This window comes from Oncorhynchus mykiss, chromosome 6 (genome assembly GCF_057628025.1).
Source record: "Oncorhynchus mykiss isolate SJ-2025 chromosome 6, ASM5762802v1, whole genome shotgun sequence".
Lineage (NCBI taxonomy): Eukaryota > Metazoa > Chordata > Actinopteri > Salmoniformes > Salmonidae > Oncorhynchus > Oncorhynchus mykiss.
This window is the reverse complement of record NC_143027.1, coordinates 5,553,381-5,572,762: the sequence shown is the minus strand read 5'-3', so window position 1 is coordinate 5,572,762 and position 19,382 is coordinate 5,553,381. Positions and strand designations below refer to the sequence as shown.

The 19,382-nt window shown below is 42.7% G+C and overlaps 1 protein-coding gene across 1 annotated transcript; it reads right to left on the bottom strand.

Moving 5' to 3' along the window:
- Nucleotides 1-3,234: 3,234 nt before the first annotated feature.
- Nucleotides 3,235-16,636, bottom strand: LOC118965066 (fibroblast growth factor 5-like). The gene is made up of 3 exons (XM_090239267.1): nt 16,231-16,636; nt 8,770-8,873; nt 3,235-3,932 (listed from the first exon to the last, which is right to left on the bottom strand). Exons 1-3 carry the CDS (start codon nt 16,634-16,636, stop codon nt 3,558-3,560), a joined length of 885 nt encoding a protein of 294 aa, XP_090095393.1. The 3' UTR covers nt 3,235-3,557.
- Nucleotides 16,637-19,382: the final 2,746 nt, after the last annotated feature.

Here is a 19,382-nt window from a genome sequence, read left to right as displayed (position 1 = left end):
AATCACCCACAAACACACAGTGAAACCCAGGCTACCTAAATATGGTTCCCAATCAGAGACAATGACGAACACCTGCCTCTGATTGAGAACCATATCAGGCCGAACATAGAACTAGACCAAAACATAGAAAAACAAACAGACTGCCCACCCAACTCACGCCCTGACCATACTAAATAAATACAAAAACAAAGGAAATAGAGGTCAGAACGTGACATTTAATGATTCATACAAACCTTCCTAACCCTAAAATGCAAGATCAGAGTATTTAAAACTGTACTAGTTGGTGCTGAAACTGAGACCAATATGCATAGATGGCTCTCTTTCCTTGATGCTTATATTCTGAACCCGTTCTCTCCGTCGTTGGTCACAAGTTTTGAGAATGACACAAATATTAATGTCCACAAAGTTGCTGCTTCAGTGTCTGAGCAAGCTCTGTGCTGGTGGTGCCCCGATCCCGCAGCTGAATCAACTTTAGGAGACGGTCCTGGCGCTTGCTGGACTTTCTTGGGTGCCCTGAAGCCTTCTTCACAACACTTGAACCGCTCTCCTTGAAGTTCTTGATGGTCCGATAAATGGTTGATTTAGGTGCTATTTTACTGGCAGCAATATCCTTGCCTGTGAAGCCCATTTTGTGCAAAGCAATGATGACGGCACGTGTTTCCTTGCAGGTAACCATGGTTGACAGAGGAAGAACAATGATTCCAAGCACCACCCTCCCTTAGAAGCTTCCAGTCTGTTATTCGAACTCAATCAGCATGACAGAGTGATCTCCAGCCTTGTCCTTGTCAACACTCAGACCTGTGTTACTGAGAGAATCACTGACATGATGTTAGCTTGTCTTTTTGTGGCAGGGCTGAAATGCAGTGTAAATATTTTTTTTGCGTTTCAGTTCATTTGCATGGCAAAGAGGGACTTTGCAATTAATTACAATTCATCTGACAACTCTTCATAACATTCTGGAGAATATGCAAATTGCCATTATACAAACTGAGGCAGCAGACGTTGTGAAAATTAATATTCACGTAATTCTCAAAACGTTTGGCCACGACTGTACTCTAGTGAGTCTGTCATCGAAAGGATGGCTTAAGAGAAATGTACTGAAAACCCCTATTGAATAAAAACTCCACAAGAACATCTGTTGGCCAGCAAGTGGGAGGGTTTTCAGCAGGTTGAATTACATGTATCCAGCACACACAAGGGAACCACGCCTGTAAAGTCTGTTACACACCTGCATAAGGTAGGTGTGAATACCAACGACTGAGAAGTGGGTAGGATACATACATACATGCATACATTTCCTAAATCCTAAATCGGAATTAGCTTGATAAAAATAACTATTGATTCTCAATGTATATCCTTTGTTTCATAAATACTGTTAGTAAAATATAGCTGCAGGTGGGGCAAAAAAAGTATTTAGTCAGTTCTCCCACTGATAACAAGTTCAAACAGGTGCCATTAATACAGGTAACGAGTGGAGGACAGAGGAGCCTCTTAAAGAAGAAGTTACAGGTCTGTGAGAGCCAGAAATCTTGCTTGTTTGTAGGTGACCAAATACTTATTTTCCACCATAATTAGCAAATAAATTCATTCAAAATCCTACAATGTGATTTTCTGGATTTTCTTTCCTCATTTTGTCTGTCATAGTTGAAGTGTACCTATGATGAAAATTACAGGCCTCTCTCATCTTTTTAAGTGGGAGAACTTGCACAATCGGTGGCTGACTAAATACTTTTTTGCCCCACTGTATATATACAAATATAGCAACCAATAGAATTACCTTTAGTCACATTACATAGCAACCAATAGAATTACCTTTAGTCACATTACATAGCAACCAATAGAATTACCTTTAGTCACATTACATAGCAACCAATAGAATTACCTTTCGTCACATTACATAGCAACCAATAGAATTACCTTTAGTCACATTACATAGCAACCAATAGAATTACCTTTAGTCACATTACATAGCAACCAATATAATTACCTTTAGTCACATTACATATTATTTGTTTATATTTCATGGATAAAAAAAACGACAGAAAAATGTATCTTTGTGACTTATCTGAAAAAGACAAAGTCCTCTCGTACACCAGTAAAGACAAACTGTAAAACATAAAAAAAACAACAAACAAATGTTGAAGCCTCTGGAAGAAACTTCGGCACACTAACTGTTCATCAGGAGCTTCATGAAATGGGTTTTCATACCTGAGCAGCCGCACACCTAACATCACCATGTGCAATGCCAAGCGTCGGCTGGAGTGGTGTAAAGCTCGCCTCCATTGGACTCTGGAGCAGTGGAAACACGTTCTCTGGAGTGATGAATCACATTTCACCATCTGGACGAATCTGGGTTTGGCGAATGCCAGGAGAACGCTACCTGCCCCAATGCATAGTGCCAACTGTAAAGTTTGGTGGAGGAGGAATTATGGTCTGGGGATGTTTTTCATGGTTCAGGCCCCTTAGTTTCAGTGAAGGGAGATCTTAACGCTACAGCATACAATGACATTCTAGACGATTCTGTGTTTTCAACTTTGTGGCAACAGTTTGGGGAAGGCTCTTTCCTGTTTCAGCATGACAATGCCCCCCATGCCCAAAGCGAGGTCCATACAGAAATGGTTTGTCGGTGTGGAAGAACTTGACTGGCCTGCACAGAGCCCTGACCTTAACCCCATCGAACACCTTTCGGATGAATTGGAACGCCAACTGCGAGCCAGGCCTAATCGCCCAACATCAGTGCCTGAACTCACTAATGCTCTTATGGCTGAACGGAAGCAAGTCTCTGCAGCAATGTTCCAACATCTAGTGGAAATCGAGTCTGTTATAGCAGCAAAGGGGGGGACCAACTCCATTTTAATGCCCATGATTTTGGAATGAGATGTTTGATGAGCAGGTGTCTTTTGATAATGTAATGTATCTCACGTTGTGTTTCTAACTATATATGAACTAGTTATCGCATGTTGTGGTTCTAACTATATATGAAGTAGTTATCGCATGTTGTGGTTCTAACTATATATGAACTAGTTATCGCATATTGTGGTTCTAACTATATATGAACTAGTTATCGCATATTGTGGTTCTAACTATATATGAACTAGTTATCGCATATTGTGTTTTTAATTGGCCCGAAGGGGACCACCTTCGGAAGCAGTTGTAACCATCATAGCTGTACAACCATTGTAACCATCATAGCTGTACAACCATTGTAACCATCATAGCTGTACAACCATTGTAACCATCATAGCTGTACAACCATTGTAACCATCATAGCTGTACAACCATTGTAACCATCATAGCTGTACAACCATTGTAACCATCATAGCCTTACAATCACAAAGCTTAATGACTGCATGTTACAGCCCTTAGGTTTTTAACTCACTATTTTATGACATCTGGAATGCTTTGAAATAACGGAAAGTAAAAGTTCAGCGATTGTTGTTGTTGTTGTTGAGGACAACAGGTGTCATGTCCATGTTTACGTTGGCCAGTAATCCATCCTGTCAATCCATATAACACACATACAGTTTGTATTACTTCCTCCCTCATCACTTCGTAGTCTATCCAAACCGAAACTTGGGCCAGTACTTGACAGTCTGCACCCTCTTCCGTGTCTCTGAATTAACATCCCTGTATGGTTGTGAGGGCGGTTTGAGCAGTGGCGCCTGTTTTTTCCTCCTCTCTTTGCTCCTGTCGGTGATGGTGAAACCACGAACGCTCTGCAGGTTGTGCACACTGAGCCTGGGGAGGAAGTGCGTGGAAACGTGCTGGGATTTGACCCTGGGGCTGGAGCCCATCTTAGATTTTCCTCTCTTGTTCAGGGCCACGTACCAGTCCCGTCCCGTCCGGTGGTTCCGGTGCAACACCGAGGCATAAGTGTTGTAACTGCTCTCCTGGAAACGCTCCCAGAACCTACAGTCGTCCGTGAATCGCTCCTGGAAAACACAAACAAACATAATGTTACAGAGATCTAAACGATTACACAACGGTTACACAACGATTACACAACGGTTACACAACGATTACACAACGATTACACAATGATTACACAGAGGTTACACAACGATTACACTACGGTTACACAACGATTGCACAACGGTTACACAACGGTTACACAACGATTACACCGCAGTTACACAACGGTTACACAAAATGAATGTCTCAATTTCCCCAATGTAAAAAAATTATTCAACATTAACAAGCACCCCAGCCAGCACATACAGTATTACCGTACATATCCCCCTGCTCTACGATCCATCTCTATACTCAATCCTACCCCTCTCCATCTGAGCTGGGACTTCCTTTGGGAGATGAGAGCAGTCAGTCACCAAGGATCTTAGAAAGACAAGCTCTATTAAACCCTAGTTTCCTGTTCATTTCCTCGGTATGCTTTATAAAACGTCTGTACAGTGTTTCAAACAAACGAAGCACTTGATTTGACATTTCTGATCCAACGATCTCAAGACATTCTTAACTAAGCCTAAAAATACCTTTGGTGGGAAACGACAACATGTAGTAAGTACCCAAGGATGCCCACAAGCGATATAATAACCTGTATGGTATGTTATGGTTAGACAGAGCTCCCAACAGATATAATAACCTGTATGGTTAGACAGAGCTCCCACCAGATATAATAACCTGTATGGTTAGACAGAGCTCCCACCAGATATAATAACCTGTATGGTATGGTTAGACAGAGTGTGGCATAGCTAGATTTATGATCTCTACCTCCTCACCAACTCTTCAGTACCAAGATAGATCAGTAAACAGTGTATAATGTTTACTAGGACTTATTTATTTCTCTCTTTCTCTCCCTCCCCGCCGTCACTCCCTCCCTCCCTCCCTCCATCGGTTGCTCAATAAATCCAGGTGACCCTTTGACCTTAGAAGAGACGTTGTTTGTCGTGGCTGGCTGGGTAGATAAAACAGTTTAATACACATCTGTCTACTTGCCCATTACTCCAGACAATAAACTGCCACTGTGAAAACATCTGAATATTAAATATGACAGACTGATTACAGCATAAAGACAGTGTGTGGAACACGAGCCCCCAGACCACAGACAGATGAGACACACTGTGCTGTGGTCTGGGGGCTCGTCTGTCTGGTCGGGGGGTTCATCTGTCTGGTCTGGGGGCTCGTCTGTCTGTGGTCGGGGTTCTCGTCTGTCTGGCCGGGGGGCTCGTCTGTCTGGTCTGGGGGCTCGTCGGTCTGTGGTCAGGGAGCTCGTCTGTCTGGTCGGGGGGTTCATCTGTCTGGTCGGGGGGTTCATCTGTCTGGTCGGGGGGTTCATCTGTCTGGTCGGGGGCTCGTCTGTCTGGTCGGGGGGTTCATCTGTCTGGTCGGGGGGCTCGTCTATCTGGTCGGGAGGTTCATCTATCTGGTCGGGGGGCTCGTCTATCTGGTCGGGGGGGTTCATCTATCTGGTTGGGGGGGTTCATCTGTCTGGTGTGGGGGCTCGTCTTTCTGGTCGGGGGGTTCATCTATCTGGTCGGGGGGTTCATCTGTCTGGTCGGGGGGCTTGTCTATCTGGTCGGGGGGTGCATCTATCTGGTCGGGAGGTTCATCTGTCTGGTCGGGGGGTTCATCTATCTGGTCGGGGGGCTCGTCTATCTGGTTGGGGGTTCATCTATCTGGTCGGGGGGTTCATCTGTCTGGTCGGGGGGTTCATCTGTCTGGTCGGGGGCTCGTCTGTCTGGTCGGGGGGTTCATCTGTCTGGTCGGGGGGCTCGTCTATCTGGTCGGGAGGTTCATCTATCTGGTCGGGGGGCTCGTCTATCTGGTCGGGGGGGTTCATCTATCTGGTTGGGGGGGTTCATCTGTCTGGTGTGGGGGCTCGTCTTTCTGGTCGGGGGGTTCATCTATCTGGTCGGGGGGTTCATCTGTCTGGTCGGGGGGCTTGTCTATCTGGTCGGGGGGTGCATCTATCTGGTCGGGAGGTTCATCTGTCTGGTCGGGGGGTTCATCTATCTGGTCGGGGGGCTCGTCTATCTGGTTGGGGGTTCATCTATCTGGTCGGGGGGTTCATCTGTCTGGCCGGGGGGCTCGTCTGTCTGTGGTCGGGGGGCTCGTCTGTCTGGTCGGGAGGTTCATCTGTCTGGTCGGGGGGTTCATCTATCTGGTCGGGGGGCTCGTCTATCTGGTTGGGGGTTCATCTATCTGGTCGGGGGGTTCATCTGTCTGGCCGGGGGGCTCGTCTGTCTGTGGTCGGGGGGCTCGTCTGTCTGGTCGGGGGGCTCATCTGTCTGGCCGGGGGGCTCGTCTGTCTGTGGTGAAGTAGAGTCCTATAAACCGCAGCAGACACAGGGGACAATTAGTGTTAATCTAGCTGTATAGGATCCATCAGTGGAGAATTAGTATTGATGTGTGTGTGTGTGTGTGTGTGTGTGTGTGTGTGTGTGTGTGTGTGTGTGTGTGTGTGTGTGTGTGTGTGTGTGGGTCGAGCGAGGAGAATCCAGACTAATTCTACACTGATGGATCCTATACAGCTGGACTATAATTGTCCACTGTGTCTGCAGAGGCTTATAGGACTCTACTTCACATTTATCCCTTTGTTTCTCTCTCTCTCTCCCTCTCTTGCTCTCTCTCTCTCTCTCTCTCTCTCTCTCTCTCTCTCTCTCTCCCTCCCCTCTCTCTCTCTCTCTCTCCCTCTCTTGCTCTCTCTCTCTCTCTCTCTCCCTCTCTCTCTCTCTCCCTCTCTCTCTCTCTCTCTCTCTCTCTCTCTCCCTCTCTCTCTCTCTCCCTCTCTTGCTCTCTCTCTCTCTCTCTCTCCCTCTCTTGCTCTCTCTCTCTCTCTCCCTCTCTTGCTCTACCTATCTCTCGCTCTCTCTGTCTGTCTCATTCACACACTTTGTTTCTCTCTCTCTCTTTCTCTGTCTCTTTCAGTTTCTCTCTCTCTGTCTCTCTCAGTTTCTGTCTCTCTCTGTTTCTCTCTGTCTCTCTCTGTCTCTGTCTGTCTCATTCACATGCTTTGTCTCTCTCTCTCTGTCTTTTTTTTCACGCTCTCGCTCTGTCTGCCTGTCTGTCTCTGTCGCTGTCTCTTTCTCTCTCTGTCTCTCTCAGTTTCTGTCTCTCTCTGTCTTTGTCTCTCTCTCTCGCTCTCTCGTTCTCTCGCTGTCTCTGTCTGTCTCATTCACATGCTTTGTCTCTCTCTCTCTGTCTTTTTTTTCACACGCTCGCTCTGTCTGCCTGTCTGTCTCTGTCGCAGTCTCTTTCTCTGTCTCGTTCACTCACTCTTTCTCTCTATCTCGTTCCCTCACTCTTTCTCTTGTTCTCTGTCTCATTCACATACTTTGTCTCTCTCTGTCGCTCTCTCTCTCTGTCTGTCCCATTCACATGCTTTGTCTCTCTCTCTCTCACACTCTCTCTCGCTCTCTCTCTCGCTGTCTTTCTCTCTCTCTATCTATATATATGATCAGCCTTTCTAGACCGGACTATCTGGACTGCCCATTAACACATGCTAACAGTGAAGCTATCTACCCGGTCAGGCCAGGCTCCCTACAGATGACTGTCAGCAGAGCTAGATGACTGGCTGGCCTGCTTACAAAGTAGCAGTGTGGCTTTCTGCCTGGGTGGCTGGCTGGCTGGCTGCTTGGCTGGCCTGCTTACAAAGTAGCAGTGTGGCTTTCTGCCTGGGTGGCTGGCTGGCTGGCTGCTTGGCTGGCCTGCTTACAAAGTAGCAGTGTGGCTTTCTGCCTGGGTGGCTGGCTGGCTCGCTGCTTGGCTGGCCTGCTTACAAAGTAGCAGTGTGGCTTTCTGCCTGGGTGGCTGGCTGGCTGGCTGCTTGGCTGGCCTGCTTACAAAGTAGCAGTGTGACTCTGCCTGGGTGGCTGGCTGGCTGGCTGCTTGGCTGGCCTTCTTACAAAGTAGCAGTGTGGCTTTCTGCCTGGGTGGCTGGCTGGCTGGCTGCTTGGCTGGCCTTCTTACAAAGTAGCAGTGTGGCTTTCTGCCTGAGTTCCTGGCTGACTGGCTGGCTGTTTGGCAGGCCTGCTTACAAAGTAGCAGTGTGACTTTCTGCCTGGGTGGCTGGCTGGCTGGCTGCTTGGCTGGCCTTCTTACAAAGTAGCAGTGTGGCTTTCTGCCTGGGTGGCTGGCTGGCTGGCTGCTTGGCTGGCCTTCTTACAAAGTAGCAGTGTGGCTTTCTGCCTGAGTTCCTGGCTGACTGGCTGGCTGTTTGGCAGGCCTGCTTACAAAGTAGCAGTGTGGCTTTCTGCCTGGGTGGCTGCCTGACTAGCTGGCTATTTGTCTGGCCTGCTTACAAAGTAGCAGTGTGGCTTTCTGCTTGGGTGTCTGGCTGACTGGCTGGCTGTTTGGCAGGCCTGCTTACAAAGTATCAATTTATTTGTCTGTCCGCAGAGGTTGCTTGCTTACTGGCTGGCTGGAGCAGCGTAACTGCCCGCCTGGCTGGCTGGCTGGCTGGCTGGCTGCCCGCCTGGCTGGCTGGCTAGCTGACTGACTGTTGGGTACAGATTTAAAGTCATTTGAAGCAATTCAGAGTTTACAAGAAAATAAATCTGCAATTCTCAAGATGGTTTGTTGTCAGTGCCATGACATTCAAGCCTGGTCCCATCGTGGCAACACAGAACAAACAGATCTGAGGCCAAACTATGGCTTTCATCTCTTTTAGTGTTCAGGCCAAATTCATTTTCCGGACAAGAAACAATGGAGTTTCTGCAAGTCTCTTCTCAAAATGGCACCCAAAATGGAATCCAAAATGGCGCCCTATGGGTCCTGGGCAAAAGTTGTGCACTATGTAATAAATAGGATACTTACGATAGCATGTAGCCTTCCTCTCTTGTTCATGGCTAAAAATCTGTTGCTGTAGACTCCTCGGATACCGATGACCCCCTGAGAAACCGCAAAGAGCTCCAGGACACCTGAGAACAGAATCAGACACATCATCACAACAATGCATCAGTATATACTGTACTATTTCTAGGATTGTCTAGGGTTATTCTCCTTGTTTCTTTCATTCTGTGTCTCTCTCACTCTCTCTCTCTCTCTCTCTCACTCTCTCTCTCTCTCTCTCTCAAAATTCAATTCAAAGGGGCTTTTTGGCATGGGAAACATATTTCTAGGATGTTCTAGGGTTCCTCTCTTTGTTTCTTTCTTTCTGTGTCTCTCTTTTTCTCTATTTCTTTCACTGTCTCTTTCTCTCTCTGGTTTCTCTCTCTCTCTCTCTCAATTCAATTCAAAGGGGCTATTTGGCATGGGAAACATATGTTTACATTGATAAAACAAGGGAAATAAACAATAAACAAAAGTGAGAAGAAACAAAAAAGAACATCAACAAAAAATACATTTTTAATAAATGTACAGTAAACATTACATCATAAAGATGCAGACTGTTCTAGTGCCTAGCCAATTCATTGAGTGTACAGAACATTAGGAACACCTTGATACTATTGAGTTGCACCCCCCTGTTGCCGCCAGAACAGCCTCAATTCGTCGGGGCGTGGAGTCTACAAGGTGTCCAAACGCGTTCCACAGCGATCCTGTGTTGAAAGCATTCCACAGGGATGCTGGCCCATTCTGACTCCAATGCTTCCCACAGTTGTGTCAAGTTGGATGTCCTTTGGGTGGTGGATCATTCTTGATACACACAGGAAACTGTTGATCGGGGAAAAACCCAGCAGCGTTGCAGTTCTTGACACAAACCGGTGCGGCCTGGCACCTACTACCATATCCCGTTCAAAGGCACTTAAATATTTTGTCTTGCCCGTTCACCCTCTGAATGGCACACATACACATTCCCTGTCTCAAGGCTTAAAAATCCTTCTTTAACCTGTCTCCTCCCCTTCATCTACACTGATCCCCATTCATCTACAAGTGGATTTAACAGGTAACATCAATAAGGGATCATAGCTTTCACCTGGTCAGTCTATGTCATGGAAAGAGTTCCTGATGTTTTGAACACTGTGTATGTTTTGACGAGGGTGGGTCTCAAGCTTGAATCCCTGTCTCACCCCACGGCCATGAGGAAAATAATCTTTGCGTTTATTGACAATTTTAACCCCCCCCCCCCAACATTGCTTTCCATCGATTTGTATAGCAGATCCTCATTCTAAAGTGAGTCAAAAGCTAACAAAACATGAGAAGACTTTGTTTTTGTTTGTTTATTTGTTTGTTTGTTTGTCAATAAGGGTGTGCAGGGTGTATACGTGGTCTGTCGTATGATATTTTGGTATGAAGCCAATTTTGACATTTGCTCAGGACATCGTTTTTTACTAAGGACGAGTTGGGAGTCCTCTTTTGATGATAATGTAGAGGACTTTTCCGAGGTTACTGTTGACGCTATAATTATTGGGGTCAACTTTGTCTCCACTTTTGTGGGTTGGGATGAACAAACTTTGGTTCAAAATATTGGCGAAGATGCCAGAGCTGAGGATAATGTTGAAGAGTCTAAGAATAGAACAGTTGAATTTTTGGTCGGTACGTTTCATAATTTCATCTCGTATACCATCAACACCACAGGCCTTTTAGGATTGGATTTATTTTGTACATTTTAATTTCATCCGATACAATTAGAGAATCCAGTGGGTTCTGGTAGTCTTTAATAGTTAATTGTAAGTTTTGCAATTGATTCAGTATATGTGTTTGCTATGGGGTTCTTTGTTATATTGCGAAAAAAGTTGGAGAAGTGGTTTACATCTCCATGTTAAATAGATATATCTTTGTGTTGTTTGTTTAGTGTGTTCCAATTTCAAATTACATCAAATTGTGTTTGTCACGGGCGCCAAATACAACCGGTGTAAACCTTTACTGTCCATTTTAAAGTAGACATCTCTTCGTGTTGTTTGTTTAGTGTGTTCCAATTTCAAATTACATCAAATTGTGTTTGTCACGGGCGCCAAATACAACCGGTGTAAACCTTTACTGTCCATTTTAAAGTAGACATCTCTTCGTGTTGTTTGTTTAGTGTGTTCCAATTTCAAATTATATCAAATTGTGTTTGTCACGGGCGCCAAATACAACCGGTGTAAACCTTTACTGTCCATTTTAAAGTAGACATCTCTTCGTGTTGTTTGTTTAGTGTGTTCCAATTTCAAATTATATCAAATTGTGTTTGTCACGGGCGCCAAATACAACAGGTGTAAACCTTTACTGTCCATTTTAAAGTAGACATCTCTTCGTGTTGTTTGTTTAGTGTGTTCCAATTTCAAATTATATCAAATTGTGTTTGTCACGGGCGCCAAATACAACAGGTGTAAACCTTTACTGTCCATTTTAAAGTAGACATCTCTTCGTGTTGTTTGTTTAGTGTGTTCCAATTTCAAATTATATCAAATTGTGTTTGTCACGGGCGCCAAATACAACAGGTGTAAACCTTTACTGTCCATTTTAAAGTAGACATCTCTTCGTGTTGTTTGTTTAGTGTGTTCCAATTTCAAATTACATCAAATTGTGTTTGTCACGGGCGCCAAATACAACCGGTGTAAACCTTTACTGTCCATTTTAAAGTAGACATCTCTTCGTGTTGTTTGTTTAGTGTGTTCCAATTTCAAATTACATCAAATTGTGTTTGTCACGGGCGCCAAATACAACCGGTGTAAACCTTTACTGTCCATTTTAAAGTAGACATCTCTTCGTGTTGTTTGTTTAGTGTGTTCCAATTTCAAATTATATCAAATTGTGTTTGTCACGGGCGCCAAATACAACCGGTGTAAACCTTTACTGTCCATTTTAAAGTAGACATCTCTTCGTGTTGTTTGTTTAGTGTGTTCCAATTTCAAATTATATCAAATTGTGTTTGTCACGGGCGCCAAATACAACCGGTGTAAACCTTTACTGTCCATTTTAAAGTAGACATCTCTTCGTGTTGTTTGTTTAGTGTGTTCCAATTTCAAATTATATCAAATTGTGTTTGTCACGGGCGCCAAATACAACAGGTGTAAACCTTTACTGTCCATTTTAAAGTAGACATCTCTTCGTGTTGTTTGTTTAGTGTGTTCCAATTTCAAATTATATCAAATTGTGTTTGTCACGGGCGCCAAATACAACCGGTGTAAACCTTTACTGTCCATTTTAAAGTAGACATCTCTTCGTGTTGTTTGTTTAGTGTGTTCCAATTTCAAATTATATCAAATTGTGTTTGTCACGGGCGCCAAATACAACAGGTGTAAACCTTTACTGTCCATTTTAAAGTAGACATCTCTTCGTGTTGTTTGTTTAGTGTGTTCCAATTTCAAATTATATCAAATTGTGTTTGTCACGGGCGCCAAATACAACCGGTGTAAACCTTTACTGTCCATTTTAAAGTAGACATCTCTTCGTGTTGTTTGTTTAGTGTGTTCCAATTTCAAATTATATCAAATTGTGTTTGTCACGGGCGCCAAATACAACAGGTGTAAACCTTTACTGTCCATTTTAAAGTAGACATCTCTTCGTGTTGTTTGTTTAGTGTGTTCCAATTTCAAATTATATCAAATTGTGTTTGTCACGGGCGCCAAATACAACCGGTGTAAACCTTTACTGTCCATTTTAAAGTAGACATCTCTTCGTGTTGTTTGTTTAGTGTTCAAATTAAATCAAATTACCCTTTAACCAACAATTCAGATTCATTTTTTTAAAGTAAGTATGAAAATATATATTTATTTTTTTTCTCCAAAAATAAAATAAAGTAAAGGAATAAAAATAGTAAGACAGTAAAATATTGTAACAATAATTTTCCCGGAAGTGGTTGATTCTATGGCTTCTTCAATCACATTGAGCTGTTTTCTGACGTGCTGTTCCTTCTCTTTTGTTAGTGCATTTCTGTACTGTTTTTTTTTTGTGTTTCGCCATAGTGAAGACGTCGGTTCTCGTTTTCTTGGTCTCTGTGTTTTAAGGTTGGATAGGTTTTCTTCATTTCTTTCTTGTGTTTTTTTTTTTTGCATTGTTCATCAAAACATTTTCTCACTGTTTTTAGTTTTCTTAAGGTTTTCTGCTAGATTTTTTTTTAAATTTGGTATGTTAGCTGATAGGTCAAATATATTGTTCAGTCTTCGTACTGCTAAGCTTAAACCTTCACTATAGCACGAAAACATGTGTAGGAGGAATTGAATTTGTTGTTGGTCAATTGTTTTCTTTGGTAGGTTTCTACACCACCTCATTAAATCTATAGTATTTCTTAATAACACGCAGTTTGTTGGGCTTTGATACTTCATGGTTGAGCATTGTTCAAGTAGATTGTGATTTTGCTGTGGTCTGAGAGGGGTGTTAGTTGGCTTACTGTGAACACTCTGAGAGATTCTGGGTTGAGGTCGCCGACAAAGTACTCTACAGTACTACTGCCGAGGGATGAGCTATCTCTTTCTGTCTCTCTTTCTCTCTCTCTCACTCTCTCTGACTCTCTGACTCTATTATAGTAATAATAATGTAGTACCAGTAATAACACTATAGTAATAACACTGTAGTACCAGTAATTACACTGTATTAATAACAATGTAGTACCAGTAATTACACTATAGTAATAACACCATAGTAATAACACTGTATTACCATTGTATGTGTTACTGAGTTGCTGGAATATGTTGTCCATCTATTTTCTTGGAGAAACAGAAATCAGAACGCCTGCTAGCCAGCTTCAGTATCCCTCCATCAAAGTTGAGACAAACACAACACTCAAGAACGTGTTAATCATGCGTTGATGTTAATGAGAGTAGACTACATTACAAAATGTTTTTACATTTAAAAAAAAAAATCTATATCAAATCCAATGAATTTTGATAATATGAGACTCGATTGTCAAGTGGTCAAGTCACGGACTCCCCATCTTGTTGTTGTCTCTGATAGAACAGCAGACACATTAGACCTACATTCTGGTATTCACCCACTGCTTGTTTTGGTACAGCTGAAGGACAGGGCCAGAAATATGTATCCTTATATTTTGGGGTTATGATAGGGTAAGATAGTTACGTTAAGCTCATGAGGCATTATTATACGTTATTTTATTTAAGTTTAAATGGAGAGAAATTAAGACTTTATTATAAAAAAATGACCACCGAAAAGATTCACAGATGACCAGACCGTAATTTTAAAAACAACTATGTTTCCAGGTACTGTAATGTGACAACGGCTCCTAAAAGCAGACCATGAAAAGAAAACAGAGAAAGAGAAGATTTACAGTATGTTCATGGTCAGCTTTTAAACAGTTAATTAAAGGAAATGAGAGTCAGTAGATGTCTGGGGTTGTGAGGAAGTCTACTAAAGGTCAAATCCTGATTTACGTGTAGGCTACATGTAGGCCAGAGACACACCATGTGTATTTGACCGATACAATTTTGATTTGTTGACTGGAGACACACAGACACATTTTTTTTTCCAGATTCCTGTTATTACATCAATAGAGTGGGGTCATTGTTTTCCCAGATTCCTGTTATTACATCAATAGAGTGGGGTCACTGTTTTCCCAGATTCCTGTTATTACATCAATAGAGTGGGGTCACTGTTTTCCCAGATTCCTGTTATTACATCAATAGAGTGGGGTCACTGTTTTCCCAGATTCCTGTTATTACATCAATAGAGTGGGGTCACTGTTTTCCCAGATTCCTGTTATTACATCAATAGAGTGGGGTCATTGTTTTCCCAGATTCCTGTTATTACATCAATAGAGTGGGGTCACTGTTTTCCCAGATTCCTGTTATTACATCAATAGAGTGGGGTCACTGTTTTCCCAGATTCCTGTTATTACATCAATAGAGTGGGGTCACTGTTTTCCCAGATTCCTGTTATTACATCAATAGAGTGGGGTCACTGTTTTCCCAGATTCCTATTATTACATCAATAGAGTGGGGTCACTGTTTTGATCTTAAACAAGTGTTGCTATAGAATTAATATAAGTGACGTGTCCTCTTTGAAATGGTCTTGTAAAATAGTATATAATAGTTAGCCTATAAGATAGCCTATATTATTATATCTGATAATATATAAAATTACAAGAGTCTGTCCATCAATTACATCATCATCCAGAGTAACATTATTTGATCAACTTTTTGGCATTAACAATTTTTTATTATTATTATAAAACATTTAAAAAATATGAATTCAAAACACTTTTAGACTGAGGAAACTAGAATAAGGAAACTAGTATGTCCCCAACGTTGTAACACACAGCGCCAATGACAACCATCCAACCATGTTGCACATTGCATTGTTGTGATGACAATCATACCGAAGTCCAATCCAAAACATCCTGGTCTCTTCTGCTACACCTGTTACACAATACAGACCTGTCAATGTCCCAAAGAGTCACATACAAGGCATTTCAGACAGATGGCCGGAGCCCGTAATCCACAAAGTGTTTCGGAGTCAGAGTGCTGATCTAGGAGCAGGTCTCTCCCGTTTATACAATTGCATTCATTGTGATCTGAAAGTCAAAGTGATTCTAGATCAGAACTACTTCTCTGGGACACTTTCTGTAATACAGGCCCAGTCCATATGTCAGTCAACAGCTCCTGAGGGTAACCGGTAACCCGAGGCTAAGGATAGGTGTAGGAATGGCAGGGCTACTATTGCTGACTGTGACTGACATGTGCAGCTAGATATATATTATATGTGTAGCTAGATATGCTACGAATCAGAACCCTATAAATAAATTATGTATGTATTATTTAGTATATTTATTTAAGCTTCACATAACACAATCCTTCCACAGTGACTTGTTATTCCTAAAACAGGTCATGGTTATACATAAGTAATTATAAACTGGGTGGGTCAAGCCCTGAATGCTGATTGGCTGACAGCCCGTGGTATATCAGACCGTACACCACAGGTATGACAAAACGTTTATTTTTACTGCTCTAATTACGTTGGTAACCAGTTTATTGTAGCACTAAGGCATCTCTAGGGGTTTGTGGTATATGGCCAATATACCACGGCTAAGGTCTGTATCCAGGCACTCCACGTTGCGTCGTGGACAACAGCCCTGAGCTGTGGGATATTGGCCATATACAACACCTCCTTGTGCCTTATTGCTTAAATATACTACAATTAAAGTCGAAATGGCTCATGGAAATATGATTGGACACCTTTTTCAGGATACATAGTAATAGCCTAAACATTATAGTTCAGAGACAACTTCATGCAATAATGTATAATAATTTCACGTTGGAAACCTAGCAATGTAATCAGTAAGCAATAGTCTTCCATTTCAGCACGACCTTCTCTCTATCCACTCGCACTTCATGGATAATTAACATAAATATCCACTTGAGAGGCCTGCCATAGCAGAATGGTTTAATAATAATAACTTACTCAACTGATTAGGTTCATGACTGCCGTTAACTCTTCCGTCAGTGTGGATCTGGAGATGGAAACCAATGCCAACCCGACAGTACAGCCTGCAAGTTCCGCGTCCTGAACCACTGATAGTACCCTCTTCCAGAAGTTGGTCCTCCAAGGAGGCGTATTTAACCGATCCAGTGATTACTACGGCGGAGACGGCGACCACAGCTGCGCAAATCAACTGCAGCAGAGCGAAGATAAAAAGAGAGAGAGGAACAATCATTCTTCCAACAACAACAAAAAAAAAGGAAACTCTGTCTGTTCTCTTGGCTCTGCTAGGCCACTTCTTCTCCTTCTGGCATTTTGTTGTTGTGGTTCTTGCGCTCTCTAGTGTGCTGTGCCAGTGCATGAGGAACTGTGCGCACACCGCACACATCCAGTTCCAGCAGAGCTCGTGCAGCGAGGCGTTGTATATTGTCAGCCTGGTCTCATAGACCAGATGTAACATAGTACATGTAAATCCGAGACAATCAAATTAGTATGATATGTTACGTTTGGTATGGTTACATAAGACAACAAAAAAAGTTTTACCTTAATAAGGTAAAAATGAATGGAGGGTCCGTTGATTCGGGGTGGATGAATCGAAGTGTTACGCGAACGTCTAGCAACCCAAAAGTTGTGTGATCGAATCCCATCAGGGACAATTTTAGCTAATGAGCAACTTTGCTACTTTTTAGCTACTTTGCAACTACTTAACATGTTAGCTAACCCTTCCCATAACCCTAACTTTAACCCATTTAGATTTAACCCTAAACCTTTAATCATAATCTTAATCCATAACCCTAACCCCTAGAGCTTGCTAACATTAGCATTAGCCACCTAGCTAAGATTAGTCACAACAAATTGGTATTTGTAACCTGCCATATGTTTAGCAAATTCGTAGGATATTGTACATACTTAAAACATTCGTAACATATTGTACGAATTGTAATTTATAACATATTGTACGAAATAGATTATGGACATCCACGAATGTATAGATAACATACGAAATTTAAAAAATGTACTAAATGGACTGTCCCGGATTTACATACAGAATAATACCAAATGCTCTGAGACTACGTTGGTGTTGTAGCTGCTTGTTGGAGTTGTTCGGCTGGCCTGACACACACGGAGATATTTATAACCAACACAATGATCTCACTGCTTAATGCATGCCGGACTTCTGAAGGAAGCTCTTTCTCTCATCCATCCGGATTTTCTCTCTCAAACACCAGCCCTGCTCAATATCGACCTGCGCTGCAAACAGCAACGATGAGGCCAACAAAAGAGCATGAAACTGACAGTGCGCATTTTCCACTCCTCGGTGCCAGGACGCAGCATGCCCGGCGTTTTACGCACGAGGAGGTATGTTTTAATAGACCTACAGCACACCAATAATGAATAGCGGAACTAGAGAGAGAGAGAGAGATCCCTTGACAGTCTTATGTCGAAATCTTAGAGTTGCTGTGGGAAAGTTCAAACTTTGCGGTGCGACAATATAAAGATGAAGAACTGCGTGTGTATGTGAGTGACAGTGGGGTTTCAAATAGATAGGCCTACAGCCCTGCAACCCTACAGCCCTACAGCTTTATAGTCCTGCAGCCCTACAGTTCCTCAGGTGACGTTTCGCAGTTTTAACATCGCACTTGCAGGGCAGGCAGACTCGCGCGCTGCTTAGCCCAATATAGCTTCTTTCTTTACCTAATGTAGTCTATTTACCGACCTGAGTGTTGTACTGTCCCATCTGTTATGGGGGAATATAATAGAATACAATATAATACAATATAGTAGAGCTTCTGAATCCAAGGTACATTTTGGTGAGATATTGCAATAGATTAGAAAATTCAAAATGAACCATTAATTGTACTGCCAATTGTTTTTCTCGAGAAAGACTGCTATTAATGAGATATTTTTTTTGAAAAGTAAATAGATAGATTTTTTTTACTAGGCAAGTCAGTTAAGAATAAATTCTTATTTTCAATGATGGCCTAGGAACAGTGGGCCTGTTCAGGGGCAGAACAACAGAACAACCTTGTCAGCTCGGGGGTTTGAACTTGCAACCTTCCGGTTGCTAGTCCAACTCTCTAACCACTAGGCTACCTTGCCGCCCCTGGGTTAATGTATTCATAAACGGAACAGGCATATTTACAATACTGTAATGAAACAGGCAGGGAACAAGAACCCTCGACCTTCGAGCCCGAGGTCCGGCGCGCTATCGACTGTGCCGCAAAAGCATGCTCCTGCAAACCCAGGGTCGGTACAATACCTATAACAATTGTTTTAGTGTGAATTTTTTAGCCTAATTCTCAGTCGTGGTTTCCTACAAGCAGACCGTGTTGTTGTCCAAACCAGTTGTCTCCAGATCATACAAAGCAGTTAAGGGTTAATAAGGAGGATGTCAACATATTCCGTGCTGCATCCACGTGCTCCTGTCTCAGTGGGAATCCACTCCTGCTTTGTTATGGTGTCTGCATCATATGGGAAAACACTCACTGGAAACTGCAGTAGTAAATCACTAGGAACTGCAGTCAAGGCTCAGTCGGGGCTCAGACAACAACAGAAAATGCTCCTACACTCACTGGAAACTGCAGTAGTAAATCACTAGGAACTGCAGTCAAGGCTCAGTCGGGGCGCAGACAACAACAGAAAATGCTCCTTACATGCAGCGCTTTCAGAAAGAATTCCGACCCCTGGACTTATTCCACATGTTGTTGTGTTACAGCCTGGATGCAACATGGATTCAATATTTTTCACTCAGTCATTTAGGTTAGTATTGTGGAGTAACTGCAATGTTGTTGATCCATCCTCAGTTTTATACAATCACAGTCATTCAACTTTGTAACTGTTTTAAAATCACCATTGGCCTCATGGTGAAATCCCTGAGCAGTTTCCTTCCTCTCCGGCAACTGAGTTATGAAGGACACCTGTATCTTTGTAGTGACTGGGTGTATTGATACACCATCCAAAGTGTAATGAATAACTTCACCGTGCTCAAAGGAATAGTCAATGTCTGCTTTTTATTTTTTTATTTTACCCATCTACCAATAGGTGTCCTCTGTGAGGCATTGGAAAACCTCCCTGGTCTTTGTGGTTGAATCTGTGTTTGAAATTCACTGCTCGACTGAGGGACCTTACAGATA